At 28.7% G+C, this 16,337-nt stretch overlaps 3 protein-coding genes across 4 annotated transcripts; 1 reads left to right on the forward strand and 2 right to left on the reverse strand.

The window, feature by feature from the left end:
• Nucleotides 1–1,514: 1,514 nt before the first annotated feature.
• On the reverse strand, nt 1,515–5,092 carry Fer1hch (ferritin 1 heavy chain). The gene is made up of 6 exons (XM_076379330.1): nt 4,951–5,092; nt 4,684–4,762; nt 2,480–2,598; nt 2,238–2,399; nt 2,022–2,162; nt 1,515–1,934 (listed from the first exon to the last, which is right to left on the reverse strand). The coding sequence occupies exons 1-6, from the start codon at nt 5,008–5,010 to the stop codon at nt 1,779–1,781; spliced, it is 717 nt and encodes a 238-aa protein (XP_076235445.1). The 5' UTR covers nt 5,011–5,092; the 3' UTR covers nt 1,515–1,778.
• On the forward strand, nt 5,023–7,601 carry Fer2lch (ferritin 2 light chain). 2 transcript variants are annotated; one of them, XM_076379331.1, is made up of 4 exons: nt 5,023–5,149; nt 5,949–6,056; nt 6,435–6,712; nt 6,803–7,601. In XM_076379331.1, exons 2-4 carry the CDS (start codon nt 5,954–5,956, stop codon nt 7,091–7,093), a joined length of 672 nt encoding a protein of 223 aa, XP_076235446.1. In that variant the 5' UTR covers nt 5,023–5,149; nt 5,949–5,953; the 3' UTR covers nt 7,094–7,601. The 2 variants fall into 2 exon arrangements, with proteins under 2 accessions (XP_076235446.1, XP_076235447.1); XM_076379332.1 differs by lacking the exon at nt 5,023–5,149 and adding an exon at nt 5,339–5,528.
• A 380-nt stretch (nt 7,602–7,981) lies between these two features.
• On the reverse strand, nt 7,982–16,076 carry Sl (small wing phospholipase C gamma 1). Its single transcript, XM_076379329.1, has 20 exons — nt 15,991–16,076; nt 14,749–14,944; nt 13,789–13,938; nt 13,526–13,664; nt 13,262–13,424; nt 12,875–13,188; nt 12,610–12,816; nt 12,119–12,539; nt 11,740–12,051; nt 11,478–11,659; nt 11,214–11,391; nt 11,077–11,142; nt 10,822–11,013; nt 10,526–10,747; nt 10,221–10,427; nt 9,766–10,147; nt 9,560–9,699; nt 9,369–9,476; nt 9,198–9,278; nt 7,982–9,106 (listed from the first exon to the last, which is right to left on the reverse strand). Exons 2-19 carry the CDS (start codon nt 14,921–14,923, stop codon nt 9,258–9,260), a joined length of 3,579 nt encoding a protein of 1,192 aa, XP_076235444.1. The 5' UTR covers nt 14,924–14,944; nt 15,991–16,076; the 3' UTR covers nt 7,982–9,106; nt 9,198–9,257.
• Between the last annotated feature and the right edge of the window lie 261 nt (nt 16,077–16,337).

The following is a 16,337-nucleotide window of genomic DNA, read 5'->3' on the forward strand; positions in this document are numbered from 1 at the left end:
TAATACGTCATGACTCATCGCCAAGTTGGTTTGAATTTTGGATCCCTTCGAACAATCGTTAGTTATGGGAAATTTGAAATTTTTAAGTACTAAATTATTACAAATGTTCATTCTTAACATTTAGGAGTTCCTAAATTTTACGATGTTTAGTAAATTACAAGACTAAAAATTTAAAAATATGAATTCTAGAATTGCTGTTTTCGAAAGGATAGATTTGTCAGAGTTTTTCGAATTAAGTTTTCGATCAGAAAATCTGTTACTGATATCAGTTCTTCTATTACATTTGTTGTTTATACATATTATGCTCTTTCATTGTAAGTATATTTTATATAGAAACTGTAACACAAATAATTTGACATCAAAAGTTTAAATTGAATAAATAGAGAACAGCAATAGTGTTCTGTAAACACACTCTTGTCGAAACTTCTTCTTCCCTCTCTTTATAATTTATGTATCTATTTTACTATTCTCATTTCTATGTACACACACGCATATCAATCACATACCTACCACATTAGTAAGTGTCATACGAATTCAGATGCTAGCGCCATCTGTAACAGAGATCTGTAACAGATTTGAACATCGACTAGGTAATTATTTACTAGCATACTATACTACAATTAGATTATGCATCAAAATTTTAATAGTCGATTTAAAAGATATTCAGAAACAATGATTTTAAATGGGAAATTTATGATAATGTATTCATCAAGATTTATTTTCAAATCATTCCCAGTAGAGGGCTGATAAAAGATTCAAATTTGAATTGGTCGTGTTCTGGTTCGAATCTATTTGAAAGTACTGTTTCTTATTTTCGTAATAGTCATTTTATAGAAAGTTTAAATTTTGTCAATGAATGTTTGAATTTACTTGTGATATATTGTTCATTTGCTGTAATAATGACATAGTTAAAAAAATAACTATTTTTGACTTATTATTATAAAAATATCAGTTCTTGTGCAAATTAAAGTTACTTCCTCATTTTTCGAAAGACTATAATTATTTGTTATGATGTTTGAGTTACGTCATTGTTGTAAATGAGCGATATGTATGTATACTTAAGTCTATCATTATTTAGTGACAAGCAATCTCAACAGCGAATCCGCGATCCGTTGAAGTTGTTTGTGTGGTCTACGTCAATCAGTCGAAGTCAAATTCTTTTGTGATTAGCATGATAATATATCTCTACGTGAAGTAATGAAGTAATTTTCAAAAAGGTCGTATGTTTTCAGTATAGGTCACATGATAAGAATGGTATATTTTAACTCGATACAAAAAAAGGTTGCTTATCACTGTTTCAAATGATACAGTAAATAATAAACTGATTATGTGATGTTTTCTCTTCAATATGACTTGAAAATTGAAGTATCACATGTAATATTGTAGTAACAAAGATACCACTCCACTCAACAAAGATTGATAACATTGAAGTCTGAAAACATTTCAGGGAAATGTCTAATTCAGGTGAAAGATATGGTACAGACATTTTAATAAATATAATAAACAACAGTCCATTTGCAATTTTTATATGAACCTTAAAATATTTATTTATTTAGCACGAGTAATATATTTATTACAGATTAACAAACATTTGTAAATAGGGTTTTTGTCTATATTACAGACCATATTTAGAAAAATATTCTATATGGAACAAAATTTATATCTTTTTTGTTTTGTATTAAAGAAAAGTTAAGTAAAACCTAGTTGTTTTATTCTAAATATGGCCATAATTTCATATATATATTTGTTGAAATAAGATTTTTTTGATCAAATACAAATTAAACTTCACCGTTCAAAAGTTTCTTATCAAACAAGAATTCTCCCAAAGGCCCATGTGTTGCCATCATTTTACCCAATGTTGAGACCTTTCCAGCGAGATCACGTTGTCCTTTGTATTGCTCATCTAAGAAATCTCCAGTGAGGTAGTCTACCAGCTGTAATTAACCAATATGACGATTGAAATTCGATGAATTTAAAATGTTAATTCTGATGTACATAAGTATACGAGCAATTTTACTCACGTGATAGTCATTGAAATGACTGCCTTTGGGATTTTCACAAGTTATAATAATGTCGCGAATGCTACGCGTAACTTGGGCTTCCAAGTTCAGAGCATCTGTAAGGGCCTCAACACCACTATTCCACTGTTCACGCAATGGTTTCTAGAATCGTTAAAATTATATATTATATACTGTAATTTAAAATTAATTCAAATGAAATAAATCAAAAATTTATACCAGAGGGAACTTCAAAAGTTTGCCAACATCATTTGTTAGCTGACCACGCATTAAGAGGTATTCAATGATTTTTATTGCATGTTGTCTCTCTTCATTGGCTGCTTCAAAAAAGAATTTACTAAATCCAGGACGATTGACTGTATCTCGTGCAAAATGGGCACCCTATGATAAAACATATTATATACAAAGATCATTTGTTTTATTCAAAATTACATAGAATAATGGAAGGTAATAATAATTACCATTGCAAGATAAGTCATGGCAGCTTCTATCTCAGTTTTAACTTGTGCTTCCATAACTTTAGTGCATGGTTCAACCATGTCCAACCAAATCTTTGGTACATCGGCAGGCTTAAGTGTGCCTGTAGATAGCAATTAATAATAATATTTACTAATAGTACTCATAATTAAATTATGGGTATATATTCTATATGAATTAAAAATATTGTTGTATTTGAAAGTTATTGTAACAAACATCTGTCTAGGAATTTATCAATTACAATAAAAGTGAATTTATTGTAGATAAGATTATAGCCCTGTATTTTTGATAATTACAAAGGCGTGCATATCTAGAGATTGCTTCAATTATCATTATTTTTTCAGTTTATCATTTCCTTTATTATCTCTACTTCATACAATAGTATATTATAATGCAGAATTTCTGTTATGATTTCAGTAAACTTTCTCCTAATTCTACATTTACATATGTAAATAGACATAAGTAATTGCAATTGTACATAGTAAATATGAAATTGTACATAATATAATTACTAATTATATTAGTAAAACAAAATCTTTGCTAATTATAAAAAATGATTGTTAAAATTCAGTAATTTAGACAAAAAGTAAAAGTTTCAGCATAAGAATAAAGAGGAAAGTTATTAATGTAAAATAATTCTATTAGAACTTTTTGAATTATTAGAATGATAAAATGCATATGTACATGATCTAATATGGACTTTAGAACGTGCAGTAATCAATACATTTGTACTGTCACGTAAAACTTATCAAATGTTATCAGTGTTCAAACAAGATTGTTCAGACTGACCAATAATTAATACACTTGAGAATTTTGAAATAACATGTACAGTTATATTTACTTCTTCTTGAATCTTGCATAGACTGTTCATTTAGTTTCATTAATATGAAAACTTAAAAAATCATAAAATAAATTTATATTATGATCTTGTAAGGCAACTTGACGGTATGAACTTTTTATTTATCATATAACTATGTAAAGAATATTTATATTTACACTACTATGAATTAATGATCTGTAATACATATTGCATTTCTCTCTTTGCCTGTACTTTATACGATTATAAAATATAAAGTATTTTTAATGAGGTTGAAAGATTATTGAAACTGCTGACTAAGTAGTACATGGCATACAAAATTTTTTAAAATATACATACAGATAAATCAGTTGAAATCAACAAAACCTTGAAGCTTGTTTAATCTCTGACATATAAGACGTCAAAAGTGTGCAAAAGAACATACAGGAATAAATAATAAAATGTGTAACATAATTTAATAACAACATTATTGCACAGATTGCATCATAAATCCAGTCATTTGCCAGTTTCCGAAGTGACAAATTTCTGATAATGCCTGTGGATTGGAATAATGATACAGGAAATGTGTGAAATCATTCTATGAGTAATACTATCACTGCTTCAGAGTCCAAAGGACACATCATATTCATAAAACAAGGAAATTTTAAAAACTTAAAAAAGCAAGATAACTTTCTTGATCCTCTATATAATAAAAAAATTAAATATAAATAAAAGTTAACATTATATGTACAAAATAAGAATTGTAATAATAAAAAGTTATAACATCACACGTGATAAAATAATCAATTGTGTAAAATTATACACATCGTACGAACAGTCGTACCGAATATGATAAAGGTTTTCATTAAAGCAACATGGAGGGAATTTTAACAATGTTTACTCCCGCAGGTCACTAACATCCGTTGTTGGGGTCATTCTACTTTCTCAAATTCCAACAACACTATTTAAATTTTACATAACTGCTCAACACTTTCGGATTGAAAAAGCAAATTAAGGAAAGTCACGCCATCAACACGTAAAGCGATTAATACCGAGGAAAGTGCGAGTTGTTTATGAAGAATGTCTGGTTCAAAGATCGAATTATGCTTACATTTTCCAACACTACCAGATTCTACTGTATGTAAATACCTTAATATCATTCGAAAGCTTCACACCTGTGTCTGGCATGTTTTCGAAACATGAAAAATCAATTCTTCAAGGACAAGAATATCGATCTTGGAAATGGAATGAATGGAGGATAATGGGGGATCTATTGGAAAAACACACAATGATTAACCTAAATGTCGTTACTTCACCAAGAAACATATCACACGACACACGAAATGTTGAAAAAAAAAAATAAAAAAGCTGTAGAATATTTGATAGACTTACACTTAAGTCCATCTCCTAATGATCCCGTGATGCATAGAAGGGCGACGAGGAAAACGTAATGCAGCTTCATCGTTGATCGCTTTCGGAGGTTATAATTGAAAAAAGAAAGGCGTAAGAGTGTACTTGTTAATTGTCGTTCTCGAGAGCAACCTTTATACGCACTGGTATAGAAGGCTGCCTTTTAGTGAAGCTAGATAAGAGAACGTGCGTGAACTAAACACGACGTACGGCCATCGATCATTTAATAATTGACCAACAAATGCGTACCATTCGTACTTCAATCGACGGGGAGTCACTGGAATTTTCTATTCCCTTTCTACTACGCATGCGCCTCGCCTATCAGCTGACTATGACTGTGTGGAAGCAACCAATGCGAACGGTTTTAATCCAATGTTCATTGTTGGAAGAACGTCGAAACGAGAGTATTCACGTTGCTTCCCGTTGAACGAGTAAGTTGTTTGAACAGGTATGTATCTTGGACAGTTTAACTTCGTTGTTTATCGCGAGCCTCAGCGTTTCGTGGATTAATAAATAGAAAACTGAAATCGATGCACCGTTGATATATCGAACTTTCTATTTTATTCACCCGATACGTGAAGGATACTGCGCATTGCGCTGGTATTTCAATGTAACGCAACGATGAGATACTACTGTGCAATGCCTCATATCTACAGCTTCATGAATTTTTCCTGATATAGCTGCGTGACGTTTCAAGATTACGCTTTAATCGGTGCACATTTAGTTTGGATCTCGGCTCATGTCATGTTAATATAGCTCATGCAAGGAAGTAGGCTATCGTGCGTTGCTCTTTGTTGTCGATTTTTCTACTCGTTTCGGTAATAACGGTTAGTTTCATTTTTGAATATTATTTTTATGTGTAATGTCGTTTTCTACTATTATAGGCTTTTGTTTTATTCATTTTTAGTCATTACTAAATATGTATTTTTTAATGGTGCCATTGAAAACCCTATTGGAGCATAACACACATACACTCTGTTTTTGGGTTGAAAATTCGAGATTGAGATTTTTTGTAAAACGATTCATACTTCTACCATTAATGTCTGTTCAATTCTATTAAATTCTGGGGAAAAAATAAGTGTATTATTTATTCTACTTTTTTTTACAATAATTTGTTGTATTTTATTATTGATTATTCTAATGCTAATTAATGTTTTGGATAGTTTATTTTCTGGATACAGTTGATAATCTTACTGTATAAGTGTCTAATACTTATATTCATTATTATTTGATTCTTATAATTACAGAGAAGATGTTGCTCTTCGGGATATTTTCTGTACTTTTGGCGGTTGCTTCTGCCGAGTTTTGCTATAATGATGTAGAAGGAGCTTGTAGCACAATACATTCACCAGATGGTACATAAGTATTTTATGCTTTTAACCCTCAATTGGTATGATATAAGTCACAGTATTTATATTAATTAAACTTTCAATAGTTGAAGTCAAATATATTTTTACTGTATAGAAAAAAAATGAATAAACTAGGAAGTTGCAAAGTGTCTATGTATAACTATTAACCCTTTGTACTTGGGTGTTCCTTCTGAGAGGACAAACTGAATGGAAAATCATAATCTCCAAATGCAAAGGGTTAATTGTTTTTTATTAAGAAATGCAGTAATGCAACTAGATTGTTTTATAATACTAATGCTATGTCATACTGCTGAGGATTAAAAACAGTTATGTATTGAAATTCATTTTTAATGTCCTATTTCTAATTAATATTTGAACTTCTAGAAAGTACGTTGATACCAAACTGTAATGCAAAATATGGAGCTATTGATGCACTTGAAGCTGATCTCCAAGCTTACACAAATGCTAATGTAGAGTCTAGTTTTGAATTTTTATTAATGTCCAGTTATTTTGGAAATTTTGAAGCTCAACGTGAAGGGTTTAAGGAACTGTATCGTAAACTTTCTGATAAAGCATGGGAAGATGCGATTGATTTAATCAAATACATTACAAGACGTGGTGGTAAAATGAACTTCAATCAGTTACCACGCCTTAAGAAATCTGTAAGTAGAGTTGCATTCTTTGCAGTTGTAATGTACTTTTCAAGATTTAATATTAAACTTTTAATTAATGCTAACTTATCTATGCCTTAGGTGAAAGAAAGCAGAACACTCGAATTAAATGAGCTCAATAGTTTAGCCAAAGCACTTGACACTCAGAAACAACTTGCTGATGAGGCATTGCGCATTCATTCTCAAGCTCAGCCTCATAATAAGCATGATGCAGGCATTGCTCATTATATAGAAGAACAGTTTGTTGAATCGCAAGCTAAATGTGTACGCGATTTGGCAGGCTATACAAGCGATTTGAAGAATTTGTTAACTGAACGCGATCCATCTGTTTCTGTATTTTTGTTTGATGAATATCTTAAGAAGAGCTTATAAATTATATGTAACCAAAGTTAAAAAAGTATAAAATGAAATTTTATGTTTATTATTACTATTAAATTTCTCTATATCAGTAACCTTTGATCACAGAGAAGTATACTCCATTTTTAGTCGTACCAAATTCTAGATTTAAATATATTATATGATGTTCTTTTTCTTAACTTGTTTCATCTAATACAACAAACACTTCATTAATTATTTCTTTTAATTTTCACATGAATTCAATAAGTACAAAATAATCTCATGTACACAAAATAAAATTTAAATTTTTGTTCATAAGATAAAACTATTTTCAAATTAAAAAAAAAGAGAAAAATGGGAAAAGTTAATGAAACGAAATAAATTTTTTAAAAAACGAAAGTTTCAAAATAATAACGAAAAAGAAATTAGATATTTCTCTAAAAATGGAACATAAATAGGTGTTAAGGAAATTTCATGTTCAATTACAATTCTTTTGTAATAAACTAAATATATAATAAAACAATAAAGAAACGTTTGCATAGTGTTTTTTTGTCATCATTTATTTATATGCACTGGCGCATGTTACATTTTATTTAATACATATTTGTATCTGCTTTTGATATGTTGATGATAATGAAACAGTTTATCGTCTTACTTGCATAATTATAGAAGACAGATGTACACTTAATATTTTTGTTATTTCCTCAGATAAGTAATGTACAATAATGTGCTTACATTATTAAATCACAAAGGCACAATAAACAGATTTCATAAGTATAAAAATGTCTTACAAAGGCAATAATGGAAGCAGCTTATATGTTAATAAAAATATAATCTGCTAAAATTTGATAAAATTATAGTAAATAATAATTTTGTGCATTATAATATGATCAGTAAATAATATAACTAATAAGATGTATCAAAATGTACAAAAGATTTTTAGTATCACTTACTTGTTTTAAACAAGTAACTTATTATTAATTAGAAAAATTTGCACTAATTATATTATTAATAGAAAAAGAAATTCTATTAGATTCTATTAGAGATTTCTATTAATAGAAAATTAACTACAAAATATTTGTAAAAAATAGATGGATAAATTTAGTTAATTGTTTCATTGTTTTTACTTTTTTTATCACTCTATTGTTGGATAAGAATATATGTAGCTTTGTGATGTATAATAATTCTTTCTTTATGACGCAAGTTTTACACTTTTAAACGAAAATTTAAGCATACTCGTATTATTTAACAATAGGCCTCTTTTAATATGGTATACTTATTTTGTGTATATTACATCGTCGGGCTATAATTATTTATTTTTGAAATTAGAAATAAATAGTATCAATGTGAAAATAACATGTCGTTAAATGTAAAAGAATGAGAGAAATGATGTGTACATATATTATATATATATATCAGTTAGTTCAGTCTAAAATGTATCATAACATAGAGGTCCTGCTGTGTGTATTTGTTCTTTCGTTTTAATATAATTATATAAAATTATGTTATTTTTTTCATGCTACTGTTTAGTATGCTATTTTCTATATCATCAAAAGTTTTAAAATATACTAAATCACACTGGTTTTCTTATAACTGATGTTAATGACTTTAGTCTTTTCTGATGTTAATGACTTTAATGAATTTAAGCGAACTATGTACTTAAGTAATTAGATGTACATTTTAGATATTTTTTGTGCAGTAGAGTTCGCAAAAATATTTGCACTATATTATATAAGCATATTGTTTTATGAAATATTATTTGCTTTAAATATAATTTTTTTTAATATAGTTCTCTTCTACTATTCATTCAATACTGTAACAGCTATTCATCTTCTATAATTTTGTTTCAGCATCATGTGCAATAATAATATACCTAAATTACTTACATATAGTTGGTTACAAAGATGGATACAAGTTCCTTCTGTAACCATAAATTTCAATTCGAAGCATAGCTCTTGTAAATAACCAGTCTTCTATCAAAATATTTCATTCATTTTTTTCAACAAAGTATTATAACACTATATAATAGTATTTATACTATACATCAATCTGGAATAATAAAATGTATGTACATCCTACAGTGTTAAATACTAAAAACATGTAACATTTAATACAAAATAATTATTTATTAGTCATTTACCTTTTCTTAACTTTGATATGCATCAAGCACTTCACAATTTATGTGCATTTAATATTGGCTTTATAAATTATGTGCATGTATCTGAAATAACAATTAAAAAACAAAATATAGAGGTATATATTTAAATATCAAAATATGAAAACTCAGATTGTAATCAAATATTATACTCACATTTGACGATGTAATTCGAAGATGTACTAACAATGACGCAAGTTCAAGGTCTTCACTATAATTATTTTTTAATGGAACGCTTCTAAAGCCTGATCGTAAACATCGAACCTAGTGATGCAAAAGGTGTATATAAAAACTATACTATTCAATTAATAATTTAAAAATAATAACTATCTGTTTAAATAACATACAGGATAAGTAGCTTGTCCAATAAAATTACTATCACCAAACATATCTTCGTCTTGTACAACAAAACGTATAAATGCAAAGTATGGATTGGTAATTTCGAATTCACAGGATTCGTTCCACATAGGATTAAATCCATTATCAGCTACAATTTTGAATATAGTTATAATAATTGTTGAAATAGTTGAACATATGATACTATATTACTTACGTATCGTTTTAGTTGTTAATTTAGTACCACTATCAAAATCTGCTCCTACAATTTCGATCTCAATAAAAGGACTAGCTATACCTCTTCCTGGCCTAATTAAATGTCTTGCGCCAATAATTCTTAAATCAAATTTGAGGGACTCTACTCCCTGCAAGCAATTTTTATCATACGGATTGAAATCTTCTTTAAACATAAATTCGGGTTTCAAAATGTAACCACAGTTGCCGTTTTCTCTGAATTTTGCTTGATTGAGTTGCATCGCTTTATCTCCAGTTTGATAATTTAAGGCTACCATTTGACAACCAGAATTCCACATTGGTACAGGATTATAATTCGACGAATCAATACGTTGTCCCTTCGGATATACTCTGCTAAATTGAATCTATGAAATCAGATTTATAAATATATTTGTATTCGCAAGAAGAACTTATATCGGTAATCGTATGTTGCATTACCTGATGATATTTTAAGAAAAATTTGTTTTCTTGTTGACACATAAGTTTCTCAGCTTTCGTTTCAGGGAAGCTACTCATTTCATTAAATACAAATCCTTTCAATCGTATTCGTTCTAAATTAAATGCAACTGATCTACAATATACTATTAAATTTGACATTTCTTTTGCAATTCTCCATGCTCGTTCCATTTCTTTATGTTGATTTTCCTAAAGAGAAAGAGAGGGAACAAAACATACTCTACATATTTGGAACACGTTTACTATTTGATAACTTTTCTTTCAAGTATAAAAGCTGACATAATTACCCTGACGCTAGCATTTTGAGCAGTTTCTTTGATGCTTGACATCCATTCTACTGCTGTATCTTTAGAAGGAGTCGCTACTTCAAATACTGAACACATGCTAGGATTTTGTATCCTTAATATCCATTCTAATCCAGGTCTTCCACCTATTCCCAATTCAACTACAGCACCCATAATGTCTAAAGAACCTTTTTGCAAACTACCGAACATCATGGAATCAGTTGACTGAAAATTATGTCAATACAATGATATTGAATATAAGTGGAATAAAAATTCAATTCAACATAAAGCAGACTTACATCTCCTTGACTATCTTGAGATTCTATTTCTTCTACATAGTTAGCAGGAAACCAATGCTGTTTTTTACCACCATAATCTCCTCGCCACCAACCACCACTTTGTCGATGTACATTTGTTATAATAGCATGTTTTACTAACGTTAGTTCATCATCTCTCCTTGCTTTATAATCATAGATAGCCTTTACAGTCACCTTTAAAATAAGTGTTATGTTTTCTATAATAATTCTATAAGTTACTTTGTAATTATAACTCACTTTTGATGTAAAACTTGTAGGATCCATATAGCCAGGAATACCATAAACAGAGCCGTCGTCTGCATCCTAATCATAAAAAGATAACATATAAAACATTGTAAATAAACATTTACTCAACAAGAAAGTATAAGCCATACCAATCCCATTCTTTTGATAACGTCTTGATTTACAGGATGGCTTAACTTTATCTTTTTATACAACGGATGCCGTTCGTAATAACTAACTAATTCAACCAAACTTTCAAATTGTACAGTACCAATAGTATACAAACGTCCTTCTTGTTTAATTCTACAATGCTTAATTTTCTTCTCTGCTCTGGAAACAATGAATGAAAAAAGTTCAAGTATGACCCATGTATTATTTAAAGAGGTGATTCCATGTATTGGTATTGTATAATTTACCTAAACGAAATAGCGTAAGAGTTGTTTTCTTTTTCACTAGGCCGTACTAAAAATGCACCATCCGTAGGAATTCGTTTTAACATTTCTTCGGCTAAAGTTCGAGTACAATCAGCATGCCACCATTCTTTCTCTTCGTGTTTATTTGGTTGTGGAACAGGTTCTTGAAGCGTGATTAAAAATTCCTATTCCATTTCATTTATAAGTTTGAGCAACGAAATGTCTTATCAGTAATAATGTTATGCAGCACTTTGTATTTGCTTACTTGGCTTCTCAAGGGATGATTGCGATAATGCGTAATTAAGCTGTATAAGCTATCGAAGCAATTAGTATCAATGAGATAATATTGCGTTTGACCCATCTCTTGCTTCAGCTTAATACGACAATGATTTACTTTGCCTTTCCGCCAAAAAGAAAGACAATAATCTCCAACAAACGTAACGCACTGTCGAACTAAAAATGTACCATCCCCAAGGTGCGAGTACCTTCGTAATAATTCTTCTGCTTCTTCCCTTCCTCTTGCTAATTTACCATGAAACCATTTCTCTCCAAAATGTAATTCGTCATTGGGTACTCCCTAGATCACGATAATAAAGTTCAATAAAATGCCAATTATTGAAGGTAGATATATTGTATATACATACATCTGTCGGTTGTCGAACTCTACTTTCTTCATCATCGTCATGCTCAGTTTCCTGAGTTCTGGAAAATGTATCCGTATAGAATAATTTCTGTTGAGTCAAAACAAAAAAGTGTGGGTTCCATTCTCTATCAACAGGATCTTCAAGGTAAAGAATACCATTTTTTACTGTATTTCGGAGATCCATTTCTTGTCTGTTTTCATCATTTCGAATAAGAAATGACGTTTCGTCAACACCATCGGGCAATTTTTTGTGTTTTAATATGATCTTTCTCCTTAGTGTATGTGGTGATGGTAAACTAATCTCATTTTTATCTACAGGTTGAACCAGTAACATTTCGCCAAATACTTCTTGCATTGTAATTGCCATTTTACGTTGTTGAGGTAAAGTACAATTATCCTCAATAGATAAAATGACGGGATAGCTGCATAGAAATATATATTTAAAATTGATACTAGGTATAAAATTTTAAATAAATGTTTATTTGTACTTACTCGGAAGTAGCAAAGGCATGCTCTTTGATGGTCTTAATGACATCCAAAAACTTTATTTTCGTAGTAAGTGTATGACCATGAAATATAAATGGCATTCCATCTGGTCCATCCCAACAGTCTAATTCTATACATCTACATCCCGCTCTTAGTGCACGTACATAAGCTTGACAACTACTTTCGCTACTAATTTGATCTCCCATTAAATATCTGTAATAATATTTAGTTAATTTCCTTGTAATACCAGTTTCTCATTTTCAAAACTCACGTATTATGTGATGAAGCTATCCAATAGTGTGCAAGAGGTTTATTCATATCTTGATATATACGAGAATATTTTGAATCCCACACAGAATTTTGTTTTGAAAATAAAAAATCGATAAATTCCGAAAACGTAAAATGTGGCTCCTGTACATCTCTTTGGGGGTCTTGTAAATAGTCTCTGATAAAACATGAGACTTCTACATCATTATTTCCTAGAGGGTCTTGTTGCTCTGTTATCAAGAAATTTTGGAAATCATGGACTGTAACAGCAGGCCCTGTTTTTGTATAATTGAGTAATTTACACCAATCTGTAAAGTTCTGTGAAAAGAAAAGTATATGTAGTGCCTATGAAGAAAAATATAAATATTTTTAGTAATAAATAAAAATTTACATTTTGATCAAACATAAGTTTATGATAAAGAACAACAAAATCATCAAAACCAAGTTCATTTCTATTTCTTGTATCTATTTCTTGGAAGAGTTCCCGAAGTCTATTTGTTGCAACTTTACAATTAACTCTAGGTAAAAATGATTTTACATCTTTCAAAGTAACTCTGTAAATATAAATTATCATTAGTAAAATGTAATAGTTAATTTATATATAACAAAATACACAAAAATTTAATATTATCAATGAGAAATTGTAAATGTTTACGTTTCTCTTGAATTTTCCATTGCATAAAATTCTTTTCTTAGCCATCTTTCAACTTGTAAAGGATATGGAGCTTTTATAGTATCCTGAACTAAACGTCGTAACCCCTTTACCCAAAGTTCACATTCTTTTTCGCTAAGGGCTGAAATAAATACACATTTTAAAAAAGATTCTCATAATTAATAATAAACATGTAAATCTTTAAATGTTAATATGTTAAAATTAGGTACTAACATAATAATAAAAATAAATCAATATATATTTACCAGATATTGAAAGTGTTTTAAGTCGAAATTCAGAACCATAATATACAACAAAACATCTAAGGTTCTCAATTCGTTTTGCATCTTCTGGCCATTTTTCAAAGTCTTTAGAATGCTTTCCCACCTTAATTTCCTTAATTTCTCTTATTTCAACTAAAATCAGAAGAAACAGAATATTTTTTATCTTTTTATAATTTATATTATAATCATATACAATATAGTCTAAAATAATATAATAAAATAAATAATATAGTAAAAATGTTTTAGTGTATAATTGTCCTGTTGAAGTATATAAAAACAGTGAATATAAATCATAACTAAATTATAGTTGTCATTTTTCTAAATGAAATACCCATGATATCCAACAGGGTTGTTTCAATATATCAACAGTATCCACGGGCATATTTGTTTGTAGACCAAAAATGAAGGAAATGTCCATTAAGGTAAGTATAAAAATTCAACATTCAAGAATTGGTAAATTATTAAGTCAGAAAAAAATATAATTTAATTAAATATTTGTTATAGAGGCATACATAAAATTTTATTAGGTGAAACTCATTGGTTGATTTAGGTTGTATCTTTAGCATAAACTCACCCATGTACATTATTCACAAGGACCTTTCCTTCAGGTTTTTGACCTATAACTAGTATCCTCAGATAATACTTTGCCCATTTTTGCTGTAGATATATCTTCATAACCATGCAAAATGTGTGCCTAAAATATTAGGTGGAATTTTATTTTAACGTATCATTATCACATTAGGATATATGTACATACTTAATAGAAGCTATCTTGAACATGTACAAAGATATAAACTTGTCAATATCTACATGCTTGATTATCATTAAAGTGTATAATGATGGATAAATAAAAACGTTGTACAATTACCCCTGAAGCATTAAGTAATGTTGAATTACTAAAGATCTTGGTAAAGTTTTATGTGAGACATTAAATACTTTTACCTGAACCATCAAATGGTCTAAAAGTTGCACTTCTTGCCCAAACAATTTGTCTAGTTTCTCTTCGTATCATAAGAGTTTTCTTTTCTGGCCTTTTCCTTGGGAAAAATTTTGTTACCACAGTCCCTCTTTCAAGCTGACTGATGATTTGTTCCATTTCAGGTATTATACCATTCATGTTTAAGGTATTTTATCTATGCTATAATAATTATGTTATATGTTGACAGTATGTATATATAAGCAGGTATTACTATATAATATTAGAATACTAATAGATTAATGTTAACTTAAACCTTCAGATTGATTTGATCATAAAATAATGATATTCTTAAGCAATCCCTAAATGTAATTCGTCTATATTCTACATTTTATATAGATTTTTAAATAACTGATTAGATATTTTAATATTTGAGCATGCATTGAATGTTTTTATATTTTATGTTTTATAATTGTAGAAAGAGATGCAAAAGTCTAAGAAGAAATTAATGAGAAAGCATTAAAGTACTCTTTATTGTTATCATGTTGAGATAGCTACATGTAATTAATGAAGTTATTATTTCACATAGCTATTGGAAAGTGTTAATAAAACAAGCATTATTTAATATTATATTGTATGATGGATAAATGCAGCTGTGATATTTAACATATGTTTAAAACAGAGAAAATGTAATATATATCATTTTATTGAATGAAATTGATTGTCAATCATATAGATTTCAATGCAATTAAGTAAATGAATAAGTAGTTATTTAATTATTCTAATTATTTGCAAAACATATGACTGTCTCTAGTTATAAACATTTAGGATTACAAAATATTATAAGAAATTTGTATCCCATACATGTTTTGGTTTTGTAACAATAACTCTATTAAAATTTCTCTAATATTCTTTTTAAAAATAATACTTTTAAATTAATTGTATGTTAAAAAGACATTGAAGTTACAATGTATTATATTATTATATGGATTATTTTTGCCAAAAGAAATAAACATAACCTACCAGATAATTCATTCAATTTTTTTGTTTATTTTAATACATGAATGTTGAAATAAAAGATATCTTTTAAATATATTAGAGGCATAGATATGAACACGAAATATAATTTAAAAAAATACATTTCCTTTTTTGGTTGGAAGAATCTAACATAAGAAGATATAATTTGTCACTTCGTCGATGAATTATCTTTCATACGTGCCTCTGTTATCATTGTTATCTATTAATGCACACTTAAAGATCTATCATACCTTGATCAATAATGATATTTTGTTAATTGTACGATAAAAAATTGAATTCTCTTATCATTTGTAGGTATCCGTCATGACTCCGTTTAGTGGTTTAGACGAGATCTGGGGATTTTTGTCATAATGCTATTTCTTTATATGTATTTAGTGCATAGGTATGCATGCACTTATCCTACACAAAAGCATAAATGAATATTTTCTTGCAGTACTAATTTACGATAAGTTTTTCTCATTGAATTTTAATTTAAATACTAATAATTTATGTAGTAATAAAAAACGAGTAATATACATAATTTTATATATGTACACGTTATTCTTCCATATAATTACTATAGTTATTTTTTATCTAG

Source organism: Calliopsis andreniformis, chromosome 5 (genome assembly GCF_051401765.1).
Source record: "Calliopsis andreniformis isolate RMS-2024a chromosome 5, iyCalAndr_principal, whole genome shotgun sequence".
NCBI lineage: Eukaryota > Metazoa > Arthropoda > Insecta > Hymenoptera > Andrenidae > Calliopsis > Calliopsis andreniformis.

Excerpts from the sequence above, each read along its gene's own strand:
- Fer2lch (XM_076379331.1), top strand. The coding sequence starts at position 5,954 with ATGTTGCTCTTCGGGATATTTTCTGTACTTTTGGCGGTTGCTTCTGCC. Across the intron at positions 6,057-6,434 it reads CACAATACATTCACCAGATG|AAAGTACGTTGATACCAAAC; the intron begins GTACATAAGTAT and ends TTGAACTTCTAG. Across the intron at positions 6,713-6,802 it reads TACCACGCCTTAAGAAATCT|GTGAAAGAAAGCAGAACACT; the intron begins GTAAGTAGAGTT and ends TCTATGCCTTAG.
- Sl (XM_076379329.1), bottom strand. The coding sequence starts at position 14,923 with ATGAATGGTATAATACCTGAAATGGAACAAATCATCAGTCAGCTTGAA. Across the intron at positions 10,428-10,525 it reads CTCAAAATGCTAGCGTCAGG|GAAAATCAACATAAAGAAAT; the intron begins GTAATTATGTCA and ends CTTTCTCTTTAG. Across the intron at positions 9,477-9,559 it reads TTGGACAAGCTACTTATCCT|GTTCGATGTTTACGATCAGG; the intron begins GTATGTTATTTA and ends TTGCATCACTAG.
- Fer1hch (XM_076379330.1), bottom strand. The coding sequence starts at position 5,010 with ATGCGTAGTAGAAAGGGAATAGAAAATTCCAGTGACTCCCCGTCGATT. Across the intron at positions 2,400-2,479 it reads CCATGACTTATCTTGCAATG|GGTGCCCATTTTGCACGAGA; the intron begins GTAATTATTATT and ends GTTTTATCATAG. Across the intron at positions 2,163-2,237 it reads AACTTTTGAAGTTCCCTCTG|AAACCATTGCGTGAACAGTG; the intron begins GTATAAATTTTT and ends TAACGATTCTAG.